The 13,432-nt window shown below is 41.3% G+C and overlaps 1 protein-coding gene across 1 annotated transcript in view; it reads left to right on the top strand.

Annotated features, from left to right (window-relative positions):
• Positions 1-13,432, top strand: part of LOC126336284 (filamin-A) — a 1,048,954-nt gene that overhangs the window by 615,413 nt on the left and 420,109 nt on the right. Inside the window, 1 exon segment of the mRNA XM_049999806.1 lies at positions 8,515-8,774. Coding sequence (XP_049855763.1) covers positions 8,515-8,774 — 260 coding nt within the window.

Here is a 13,432-nt window from a genome sequence, read left to right on the forward strand (position 1 = left end):
CTATAATATGTCCTAAGAACTTCAACTCTTGTCTCGCAAAGTGTGATTTACTTAACTTTAAAGTGATACCATTTTCCTTAAATCTTTTTAAAGTTGTCCTACAGTGTTCTTCCCAAGTAGGTGAAATAATCAAAATGTCATTTACATAAACAACTAGTTCTCTTAATAACTCTTGTCCAATCACATTATCCAGAGCTCTGATGAATACTGATACAGATACATGTAATCCAAAAGGTAGTACATTGAAATGGTAAGATTTTCCATCAAACAAAAAAGCAGTGTACTTTTTCGAATCAGGATGTAACCAGATTTGCCAGTACCCAGCAGTCAAATCAGCCAAACTGAAATACTTGGCATTCTTAAACTTAGTGAGTAATTCAACTATATTTATGGGATGATCTCTTTCGGTCTCAATATCCCGATTGAGAGTATGGGCATCTAGCACCAATCTTACTCCACCTGTAGCTTTCCTCACTACTACCAAGGGATTATTATAAACACTCATACTTCTTTCAATGAAATTTTGATCAATCATTTTTTTAATCTCTTCTCTGACAGCTTCCTTAAGGCTCACAGGTATCAGGTAAGGTTTGCAAAAGAACGGGGTCTCGTCCTTAATTTTAAATTTGCACACGTAATCACTAATGATACCAGGATTCTCTGATAATACCGAATCGTACTTGGACAAAATTTTTACTAAATTTGTCTACTGTTCGGCATTTAATATTTCTGATTCATTTACCTTCTTGCTAAAATCGTCTCATTGATATGATGTAAACATTGATTTTATCTCTGGAGACAACTGAGATGATGCAGTAAGCTGTAATCACTGGTGTTCAGTTGTTTGTATATACCCATTTCTGTCAGTTACGAATTTAATGCACTGCCTCTCCTTTAGTTCTCCCACATAAATACAGTTTTCATCAAAATTTAGTATAACATTGAAATTAGTTAACCAGCCTACGCCAAACAATACCTTTCTATTGATGTATTCTATTCACTAAGAAAGGTTGTCGAAAATTCAGATTACCTATTTGGCAGTTGGCTAAGGTTTCGTACTTAACAACCTTGCTTTTCTTTCCTGTTATTCCAATGATATATACACTTGTTAGAAGTAATACAGGTAAATTATTCTTAGTCTTTAATGTATCAAAATATTCTTTAGAAATTAGAGACACTTCATTACCAGAATCGATAAATATTTCTACTTTGTGTTTCTCTATTTCTCCTTCTATTATAGGGTGCGGTGTTGTAGTTATTTTGTTAATTTCCTCATGCAGGAATGACTCTTTTGTAGGTACTCTGTACCTATCGCAAATTCTATTTTCGTAGCCTCCTCCCAACTTTTAGGCATGGCCTGATTAAATTGTATTAAGAAATAGGTGGGGTGTACCTCCCCATCTGGCTTAAACCTAGGGAACTGTTGGGAAAAGCCTGAATTCGATCCCCATTGCAAATCATTAATTATTTCTTTATTTAGAACAAGATTTTGAGACACTGTACTCTTTTCAAGTTTCTCCTGAATAATTTTGAATTCCATTCTTAGGTTATCTAAGTCTTTTTTAGTATGATCTGATTCAGAGGTCATTATAGGAGAAGGAATTTAAACTCTTAATTTTTCTTCCACTTTTCGTTCTATTAGCTCATCTGCCTGTTCCTCTATGCTGGTTAGCTTGATCAACTCAGTTGTAGTTAACTTTTCTGTGAGATTTTGTTCTACAGTTTCTAAATGTGGGCTAACTCCTGAAATTTGCACCTGAACTAATGGGAGTTATTTATCTTGTTTATGTACATTTGTTTTAATGTTACTTAATTCCTGTTTAACCACATAAAATGTGTCCTTGCAGACATCTTTCAAGGAATCAAAATTTTCGTTGACTCTGGTTTCTAGGCTACTACATTTACAGTCAACATTATACTATAATTTCTGGGCTATTTCCCATAAATCTTTCTCCTGTCTCTCCTCTAAGCCTTAACAAAATATTTACTCTTTCACTTTCTTCAAGTCTAACTTGAAATGTTGCATTTGAGTGTTCTGTAAATCTAATTTAGACTTTAATTCTGAGTTCTGTAAATCTAGTTTAGAATTTAATTCAGCCTTCAGTTCATCTTGTCTTGTGTTCTGTGTCTCAAACTGAGTTTTGATAAACTTCATTAATTCACCCAAATTAGGTCCTGGGTTTCCTATCCGCATTGTCCCAACATGCTCTTCTGATTGTTGATTATCCCCTTCCATCTTATTCTTCTTAGCCTTAAGTCAAGTCAACATTCACAGTACCCCCTACTCACAAGTCTTAGACGGCACAATTGAACAAAAGTCAAAGTTCGCTCACCCGGTGTGGTGGCGGCATTTGTAGAAGGCGGCGTCAGAGTTGTAGATGGTGGTGTCGACGTTGTAGACGGTGGCATCAGCATTGTAGAAGGCGGTGTCGGCGTTCGTGAATGGCGACGGCAGCATTTGTGAATTAATGGATTGACTGTGGTGTTCGTTCTACTTGATTTCCTTGCTTCTATCACCACTAACCAACAGGACAATATTCGATAAATATCTTCGAATCTTGATTGCTGTTACTCATCACTATGGCAACACTCGTCAATCTTTTCAACTTGATTTCGTTTATCTTCCACCTTCTTCACAGGTCCTTTCTTTACCGGTCACTACGTTACGCGGTGCCCCATTGTATTTTCTCTAAAACTTAGAGCCGTGCTCCTTGGACTGTCCGTGTGAACTTATCTAAATGCCGGATACAGGCTCAGCTTCCCTGCAGCTCTGGCATCTTTTGCTTGCATCAAACTCTTTTCCGAAGATTCTGTATTTTGAAGAAAGTGAAAATTCATCTACTATTCCAAATTCCTATTATCTAGTCCAAATAAAGACTCTCTCAAAATTCAGTTGCTGTTAACATATTCTATATTCAAAATTCAATACACCATTTCACTGCCACATTAAACAGTAAGCCCACACTTTCTTAGGGCATTCCCGCACGACTGAATTCCACGAAATTAAATAACATTTTTTCTCAATGATACATTACTAATATACATCTCCATCAGCCCAAGACCAAGCCACTATTAATAATAATCTTTTTTTTCTTCTGTTGTCTCTCCACAACACACAACAATCACCAATGTTTTTTCGTGCATGAAATTCGTCCATGTAATTCTGGGCCGGAAGTTTTTCTTTTTTCTTTGCTACAACCAAGTGTGTCACTTGTTGGCCCAGTTTTGCTCTTCTTTCTCGGTTATCCTGCACAAACAACATTCTGTGGCAGTGTGTATCTGTTTATGCTACAACCCACTACAAAATAATGTGTGTTCGAAGTGGCTGGAACACAACTGACTTCAGACTTTCGTAAAATTCTGGGGGCACTACAGTCTCACACTGTGTTTGTTGACATTCTAGTCCCTGCATGCCCCACCAGACAGCATTCGTCCTTCTCCCCACTATGCCTTCCCCTTCCCAGTCCCTGTCCAGATTGCTTCTTGCATCGCACATAATCTTTGCATTCTGACCTGAGATGTGTGCAGTAGATGTGCTTGCTTCTGTGTATGAATGGTGAGATTTCTCTTTTGCAGATGAAAGCTGTTGCTTAAATCTTTATGTAAGGTTCATTTAATTGTACCTGTCTGTAACTTAATTGTCTTCTTTACAGTAAGTAACAATCTGTCTTTTCCTACATTGTTAATTAAACTGTTGTTATTATAAATGCATAACCAAAATCTGTCACTCAGACAATTTTTGGCATCTGTTGTGATTGCGTCATACAGTATTCTGAATTCTGTTGCTCTCAAACCAAAGAAACAATGCATTCTAGACCTTAAATAGACATGCTGATGCAGTGACCAACTAAACGTTTTGAAGTAAGTTAAGTTCATCTCCCTGTAGTAAATGAACTGTTACATACTATGTGAAGTCAAGATTAGCTTATGTTTTGATTTCATGACACTGAGAAAATTGCTGCTTCTTGATGTGGTGTGAATGTAAGGGAAACTTCTCTTCTGTATTATACTCTATGTTTAAATTGAATATTTCATACAGCATGCTCCAGTGTGCTATCCAGAATTTGGTTTTATTTTGAAATGCAATATTGGGAATGGCATATATATGTGTTTTCCTTTTTTTAATGTGAATACTGTTTGTATTAAAAAATTGTTGTGATTTTGAATGATAAATACAAGAATTCAAAGCAAAAGATTGGATATTCACCTGTTGGAACATAAGAGAGCTTTGAGAGGTCAAAACCTGTGTGATGTTCCAAGGAGAGGATCTTTGAAAGAGACTTAAAGTGCATTCTTGTGTTCTTGACATTGTAACTATGCTTAAGTGCTGTAAATTCACTCTGTGTAATAAAATGATTCATTTTCAACCATGTCATAGATCAACTGTCAGAGGTTTTAGTACGCATATAGCACCCTACATCCACACACTTATCGTTTGGAGCTTCATAAAAAGGTGAAATAAAATAACGAACTAAACATAAAAACCTAATATCATTGGATAAATAAAAAATCTACCACCAAGCAGAGGCAGGAAAACACACATAAAAAAGTATTATGTAGGCAAGCTTTTGGAGCCAGTGGTTTCTTGTTCTGGTAGAATGCTTGAAAGGAAATGAAGATGGATGAAGGAAAAGTACTGTTGAGGGTTAGGAAATGGGGTAGAGTCCAGAAACGTCACCCAGAACTGTGGCTCAGGGGAGATTTACTAGACGGGATGAGAAGGGAAGACTACTTGCTGGGGACCGCTCCAGATGAGATTTGAAAACCTGTGAGTTGAAAGATAGGGTAATATGCAAGAGAGAGATTACTGTTAAACATCATGCATGAGTTAATAAGAGCAAAAAGCTAAGTGCATTTTGTGAGATACAGATATGAGGGGATGGCGAAAAAAGATAGGACAGAAAATGAAAGCTGTAGAAAACTGAAATGGAATGAAGAAAGAAACAGTTACTGTGCAGAAATGCTGAGACCAAAGAAACTAACATAAATTAAGGATAGACTTGATGTTGATCTCATCCTCACTGAAGGCCAGGTACAAACTTCTGTTCACATTAAATCTGGTAACAAACAACAGTACTTTCATTTTGACAATTGCCATCCTTTCCATGTCAAATGTTCCCTCCAATACATCATTGACAACCAAAGCAAACATATTTGCTTGGATACACACTGTTCACAGCAATACACCACCATTCTCACTTCAGTCTTACTGGATGTAACTAACCCACCAGCCTAGTTCAAAAGCAGATTTCCTGAGCCATCACATCCAATCTTGATACTGCTGATCACTCCAAAACATCACTTACGAGTACACTACTGATCGCTCAGTAGTATCCCTCTACTGAATGTACTAATCAGCAACTTTGAAAAGTCGATAACCTCCTAAAATCATGCCTAAAATGAGGTCCATTCTGCCAGATTCTGTGCACCACACCCAGAATAGCTTTTTGTTGCCCTCCCAATCTCTGCAATATCCTTTGCAGACCCTACGTTGCTTTTGTACCCATCTCCCTACCCTATGGCTCCTAGCTGTATCACCATCTCTGCTGCAAGACTTGCCCTATGCCCTCTCCTACCATCACCTATTCCAGTCATGTAAGTGGCAAAACATATACTATCAAATGCAGAGCCACCTGTGAAATGACACATGTCATATACCAGTTGTAATGTACACTCCTGGAAATTGAAATAAGAACACCGTGAATTCATTGTCCCAGGAAGGGGAAACTTTATTGACACATTCCTGGGGTCAGTTACATCACATGATCACACTGACAGAACCACAGGCACATAGACACAGGCAACAGAGCATGCACAATGTCGGCAGTAGTACAGTGTATATCCACCTTTCGCAGCAATGCAGGCTGCTATTCTCCCATGGAGACGATCGTAGAGATGCTGGATGTAGTCCTGTGGAACGGCTTGCCATGCCATTTTCACCTGGTGCCTCAGTTGGACCAGCGTTTGTGCTGGACATGCAGACCGCGTGAGACGACGCTTCATCCAGTCCCAAACATGCTCAATGGGGGACAGATCCGGAGATCTTGCTGGCCAGGGTAGTTGACTTACACCTTCTAGAGCACGTTGGGTGGCACGGGATACATGCGGACGTGCATTGTCCTGTTGGAACAGCAAGTTCCCTTGCCGGTCTAGGAATGGTAGAACGATGGGTTCGATGACGGTTTGGATGTACCGTGCACTATTCAGTGTCCCCTCAATGATCACTAGAGGTGTACGGCCAGTGTAGGAGATCGCTCCCCACACCATGATGCCGGGTGTTGGCCCTGTGTGCCTCGGTCGTATGCAGTCCTGATTGTGGCGCTCACCTGCACGGCGCCAAACACGCATACGACCATCATTGGCACCAAGGCACAAGCGACTCTCATCGCTGAAGATGACACGTCTCCATTCGTCCATCCATTCACGCCTGTCGCGTCACCACTGGAGGCGGGCTGCATGATGTTGGGACGTGAGCGGAAGACGGCCCAACGGTGTGCGGGACCGTAGCCCAGCTTCATGGAGACGGTTGCGAATGGTCCTCGCCGATACCCCAGGAGCAACAGTGTCCCTAATTTGCTGGGAAGTGGCTGTGCGGTCCCCTACGGCACTGCGTAGGATCCTACGGTCTTGGCGTACATCCGTGCGTTGCTGTGGTCCGGTCCCAGGTCTACGGGCATGTGCACCTTCCGCCGACCACTGGCGACAACATCGATGTACTGTGGAGACCTCACGCCCCACGTGTTGAGCAATTCAGCGGTACGTCCACCCGGCCTCCCGCATGCCCACTATATGCCCTCGCTCAAAGTCCGTCAGCTGCACATACGGTTCACGTCCACGCTGTCGTGGCATGCTACCAGTGTTAAAGACTGCGATGGAGCTCCGTATGCCACTGCAAACTGGCTGACGCTGACTGCGGCAGTGCACAAATGCTGCACAGCTAGCGCCATTCGACGGGCAACACCGCGGTTCCTGGTGTGTCCGCTGTGCCGTGCGTGTGATCATTGCTTGTACAGCCCTCTCGCAGTGTCCGGAGCAAGTATGGTGGGTCTGACACACCGGTGTCAATGTGTTCTTTTTTCCATTTCCAGGAGTGTAAGTACTGTTTGGTCTTTTACCTTTATGTCAGCATGACTACCACCAAGTTATTAGTTAGGATGAATGGGCGTAGGTAGAGAGTGTATCCTGACTACACACAATATCCTTTTGCAGAGCATGCACTACAACATGAGAGTCATGACCTTGGTACCTGTTTCACTGCATGTGCCATATGGATTCTTCCCCCAGACACCAGTTTCCCAGAACTCCGCAGGTGGGAATTGGCACTACAACCACCATCCACCTGGCTTTAATTTATGTTAATTTCTTTTTTCTCATCATTTTTGTGCAGTAACTATTCCTTTCTTCACTCCATTTTGGTGTTCTGCATCTTTCATTTCCTGAGTTGTCTATTTTTCAACATCAACCACCCCTCTGTATTAGTTTTTTTTGCACTTATTAACTCATGCATGATGTCTTAGCAGTAATCTCTGTTTTGCATAATACCTTATCTTCCTCCTTTCAGCACTCATGTTTTCCAATGTCATCCAGTGCAGTCTCCCACAGTCAGTCTTTCCTTCTCAACCCGTCCTGTAAGTCTACCCTGATCCGGGGCTCCAGGTGACTTTTCTGAACTGTACTCCATTTCCTAACTCTCACCGTCCCTTTTCCTTCACCCCTCTTCCTTTCTGCTAGAAGAAGAAGCCACTGTATCTGAAAGCTTGCATTGGTAATACCTTTTTTATGTGTGTTCTCCTGCCACTGCTTAGTGAGTAACTGTTTTATCTATCCAATTACATTGTACTTTCAAATATTGATTATTTTCATTGGTATTAACCCCCCCCCCCCCCCCCTCCCACACACACACACTCACACACATAGAGAAACAGGTGTGTAAGTGCACCTGTGCCCCTTCATGTTGTTGGGTACATTGACAGCAGACAACATGTTTTTGTGTGTGTGTGTTTTAGCAAATTTTCTGTTTTTCGTGTACGCCCATCAACTCAGTGTTTCTGCTTTTTGGTGAGTGGACTCATTTAGTCCTAAATTATTTACATTCTGAAAGGACATTCTTACAACTTTTTTTTCTTAATTTATCAGTTTGTTCTAATGTGTTGTAGAAGTCAAATTCAAGCATTTATGTTTTAACTATGATATCAGTCTATAAGTACCACTGATCACAGTATTGATTTTTGTATTATGACATACATTTCGAAAAATATGTAAAATAATTGAAAGGCAGGCTCTCACCTGTATCAAACCAATGTGTGGTTCACAGGTACATGTAACATAAAACAGTATTCATACTACCTTCCCCTTTTTTCTAGCAACAGTACACACACACACACACACACACACACATCCAAATGCATGTTTTGCATGATCACTGTGAGTGTGCTTTCTGTTATGTTCCATCCAGGAATTTAAATTATTGTTTGACCTACATTTTGAAATATTTAACTTTTTATTTGGACACAGAACTCGGCTTCAGTTCTCTTGATCATCGCCTGAACCGTACACACATTTCTGAAGAACGTATAAGTTCTCCCTCACGAGGCCTAGCTAACGGAAGAGGGCCCAGCCCAGTAATACAGAATTCTCCAAGTCCTATTGGAGGAGCTTTGCACCATGACCGAGAAAAGAGCAGTCCGAACCACAGCAGTCCCACTGCATTTAATAAACCAGGATTCAGTCCCATATATAAACCGGGAAATACATCAAGTCCCACTTTCAATAAGGTAAGTAGATATTTGTAAGTATTCTAATTGATTAATATATTATTCATGTCCTCTCTCTCTCTCTCTCTCTCTCTCTCTCTCTCTCTCTCTCTCTCTCTCTCTCTGTGTGTGTGTGTGTGTGTGTGTGTGTGTGTGTGTGTGTGTGTGAGGGGGGGGGGGGGGGGAGGGGGGGAGAGGTACCCCCTATGCCAACAAAAAGTGCTTGGACGAAGTTGACAATTACATATATATTGTTAAAATATAGGATAGAAACATAATGAAATAATGTAGATTGAACATTGGCATATAACAATAAATGTATAAGTATATTACAAAACAATAAGACTGCATAAAGTTCAGATTCCAGTATTTTCAGCAATCACAATTCCACACTTAGATTCTACAGCCACTCCACAGCTTGTGATGTTGCCCCTAGAAAGTCATCATCAGTGCCAGTGAACACCCTCTGTGGACACTCACCGACATTGTGGTCGATGGTTTGTTCTTTGGCACTACAATCCCACCCAGGGTCAGGTCTCAAGTTTCATCTGTACATCAAGGATCCGCATCAGCGGTGACCTGTCCGTACTCTGTTCCGTGTTACCCAGGTTTTCCTTGGGATCTGAAAGCCCGCTGGATGATTGGGTGTCTCAAATAAAGTATGCCATCTCCATTTTAAGTGCTCTTGGAATTAGTCACCATTTCCTGAAGTATTCAGGTATAAATTTCAGATCTTGGGTGAGAGTCTGTTCAAGAGCAATCATATTAGTAGGCTGGCATGCAAGAATGATGTCATCTGTGTATATAAATTTTCTGGATGAAGTGGTTGGTAGGTCAGCTACATAGAGATTGAACAGTAGAGGTGCAAGCACTGATCCTTGGGGATACCATTACTCAGGAATTTTGATTGCTGAAAGAGCCACCCACTGAGACAAGACTTTATTTGACAACACGTTCTCTAAAAGAGATGTCATCATTTTACATCTAGTAGCTTTTAGGAACTTATATGTTAGACCCTATCTCTAGACAGTGTCATGTGCTGCTGTCAAATCAACGAAAACCACACCACTTTTTGGACATTGTTCATAGCCCCGTGTTAGTTCATAGCCCCACTGAATGAATATTGTTAATGCGAGGACCTGATCCTCACAGTTTTGACTGGTTCTGAAGCCAGCTTGGTTGACAGACAGAGATTCCAGTATCATTGGATTTAATCTGTTGTCAAGGAGATGCTCAAGCAGTGTATATGCTACACTTAAGAGAGTGTTGGGTCTATAGCTGTCTGGTTTATTGTCTGGCTTTCCTGGTTTGAGGATAGCTATGATCTATGCCCCCTCGAATTGTTTTGACCCAACTCTTGACTGGAGTGTGTGGGAGTAAAATTGTGTCAGCTCTTCTTTTGTTTCAGGTCTACAGTGTGTTAGGAAGTCCGGGTGTAAGTTGTCGATACCAGGGGCCTTGCCGTTTCTTATGCGTTGTAGGGCCTGTAGTGTTTTTGTGACTGTGAATAGTTTTGACAAGTCTTGTTGTTCACAACTGTTTTTCTTTAATGTGTTTAGTTGTTTCTTTATTTTACACTAGTGTTCTTTATCGACAGGTGCTGTAGACATTTTGACTATGTTGTTGGCAATTTGGTCTAGTGTAATACTTGATTTAGTTTGTGGTACATATGAATTAGCTGCTAGTTTTTTTCAGAAGGACTATGCTTATCTGCTAGAGCATCTGAAATCCAGTTTATCAATGGTGTTCCTCCAGTTGACCCTCGTAGCTTCATCCAGGCTATGCAGGAGGTCCTCTGCAACTTCAGATCTTCGCTCTTCTTGTAGTCCTCATACAGCCATTCACTAGCTTCACTCCATCCTGTTTTCTAATACCCCTAGGAATGTGTTTTTTAGTGGTCTTTATAACTGTGTCAGCAAATTTTTGGTAATGCTCAAGATGAGGAGGTATGAATCATATGTTAGAGTCCAGGTCTCTCGAAAAGCCAGACTACCCAGCTTTGGAGAAATTCCACTGGGGCAGTGGAAATGTAAGGATCATGGGGATGCCCACCTCAAGAAAGATTGGTCTGTGCTGGCTCTGCGGGAAGTGTTTAACGGTGTGTCAGTTAACAGGGATTGGGTTAGCCCTTGGGTCGGTGGAAACAAAACATAGGTCGGCAATTGTCTCCAACCCCATCTGGGTGGTTTGAAGGATACCATGTCTTTATGGCTATAAATTAGGTGCGTGTTCTGCATCTCTGCCCATTCCATAATCCTCAGCCTGTTTGCATTGTTTTCCCTATACTTCCATTCAGTATGGTGACGATTAAAATCACCTGCAATTAGGGCAGGGTGGACGATGAGTGGAGGCTGATTTGCTGGCCAGGTAACAGCAGGAGGTTTGCTTATGTTAATGGTAGTTAAATCTCCACTTTTATAGCAGTGTTATGAATATTATCACTGCTGAATCTAAAGACAAGCTTCACATTATCAATATTTTTCTTTGCGTAGGTAGTGGTGCCATAGTTTAGGTGATATGTGGTGCCAATCAATCCGTACCCTGGGATTTTTCCTCTCGACTGGAGGTGTGCTTTGTCTGCAGTGTGTGTTCCTTGTATTAAAAGGATGTTAATGTCATGGTCTAAACGAAGCTTTGATAACCATTTACTCTTTGGTCTGCTTGTGTTTTCTATATTAAATAGGCAGATGACCAAGATTGGTGCCATGGTCTTTGTCCTAGGGCCTTGAGGAAGGCCATTCACTTGTTTCACTTGCATTGTGTCTGGTTATCCTGGAGGTCGTAAGACAGGACAATATTTCTGTTTTGTATATAAGTTTTAAAACTGACATTATAATTATAGGCATATCAGAAACATTGGCAATCTGAGTAGAGAGAGAGAGAGAGAGAGAGAGAGAGGGATTGCAAAACTTCAAATCAGGTGTGAAGCTTTGAAATGCAGAGGGACATTACATTGCATAATAAGGATCCAGTATTGTGTACAAGGTGTGATTCAGAAGTTTCAAGACTGATTCATTTCTAAGTAGTGGAACGTGTGTGGTCTGGTTCTGCCGGGTGGGGAAAGTAATTGGGGGTCTCAGGGAAAGGACTGACACTGCAGCAGTTGCCTCTGGAACCCTGGAGAGGGTGTACTACTTGCAGTGTGAGTGCATGTCATTGACCTCGGTCGAAAAGTGGGAGAGGCAAAAATGGAGCAGCACTTGGAGCACCGTTATGCGATTAAGTTTTGCATGCAACTGAACAAAACCACCATGGAGACTATCGGTATGATTCGAGAGGCCTTTAAGGAAGAGGACATGTCCCACGCAATGGTTTTCATGTGGCACAAATTTTTCAAAGATGGTCGCGGGAATGTTGAAGATGACGACCGCCCCGGGAGGCCATCATCAACATGAATGGATCAAAATATGGAGAGAGAGAGAGGATGTCCATTGCCTTAGTACTAGATTAATTGCCAATGAACTGGGACTCAGTCAGAGTATGGTGTCAAGGATTGTAATGGAGAATTTGATTATGCGAAAAGTGTGTGCCAAACTGGTGCCAAAAGTTTTGTCGGTGGTTCAGAAGAAACAGCGCATGACTGTTTGCCAGGAAATGCACCGACAGTTGAATGTTGATCTGAACCTTCTGGAAACAGTGGTTACTGGTGATGAGACCTGGGTCTACAAATACAGACCTGAGTCGAAGCATTAAAGCTCATAATGGCACACTGCTTCCTTGCCAAAACTCAAGAAAGCTCACATGAACAACTCGTGTATGAAGTGCATGCAGATTTTTTTTTAATGGTAAAAGAGTGAATCACAAGGAGTTTGTTGCTCGTGGACAGTCTATTACAGGTGACTTTTATGCTGGAGTGCTGTGCCGCTCGAGGGATCAAATTCGCCGCATCTGCCCGCTGATCGAGGGTGATTGGATTCTCCACCATGACAGTGTGCCCGCTCACATGTCGCGTGCCACTGTTGAAGTTTTGGTCAAGTTCAACATGACAACACTGAAGTAGCCATTTTACAGCCTCGACTTGGCTCCAAGTGACTTTTTCCTCTTTCCCCCCGACTCTAGACAGGCCTAAAACTGAAGTGATTTGACTCCATCAATGCCATCCTGTAGGCTTCGACGAGAGCCCTTTACAGCATGACACCCAAGGCCTTCCATAAGGGCTACGAACAGTGGAAGATGCACTGGCAGCACTGTGTTGATGGTGCAGGATCATATTCTGGGAATTTTAGTGTGCTCTACTTAAATGTCCAATAAATTTCTAGTTCTGAGTTAAATCTTGAAACTTTTGAATCACATCCTGTATATCAAAAGTTTTAATGCAATGAAGCCTTTCACAGCTGGTGTTTTCTTCCATTAAAACTTAAGGGCAGCAGGGCTTTGGTAAATATATAATACTATTTCATTCCATGTCTGAGTGAGTCATTTCCAGAGATAAGACACTGATATTTTTTCCCTGTCTCCATGATACATCGTCAGACATAAAACACTGCCAACTGCTGTCCTGGGTTTTTATTTTGAAAGATGTCTTCAGCAGATGGGGCTGCAATGTTAGTAAATACTTTTATGCATTAACCATGGCCTCTCAGTTTGTAATGTTTAACAAAATTGGAGATGTTGTTGTTGCTTCATACTCACAATTATTTATGACAATTTACTGAATGAATGTTTAAATTATTTGTTTT

Source organism: Schistocerca gregaria, chromosome 2, assembly GCF_023897955.1.
Source record: "Schistocerca gregaria isolate iqSchGreg1 chromosome 2, iqSchGreg1.2, whole genome shotgun sequence".
NCBI classification, from domain to species: Eukaryota; Metazoa; Arthropoda; class Insecta; order Orthoptera; family Acrididae; genus Schistocerca; species Schistocerca gregaria.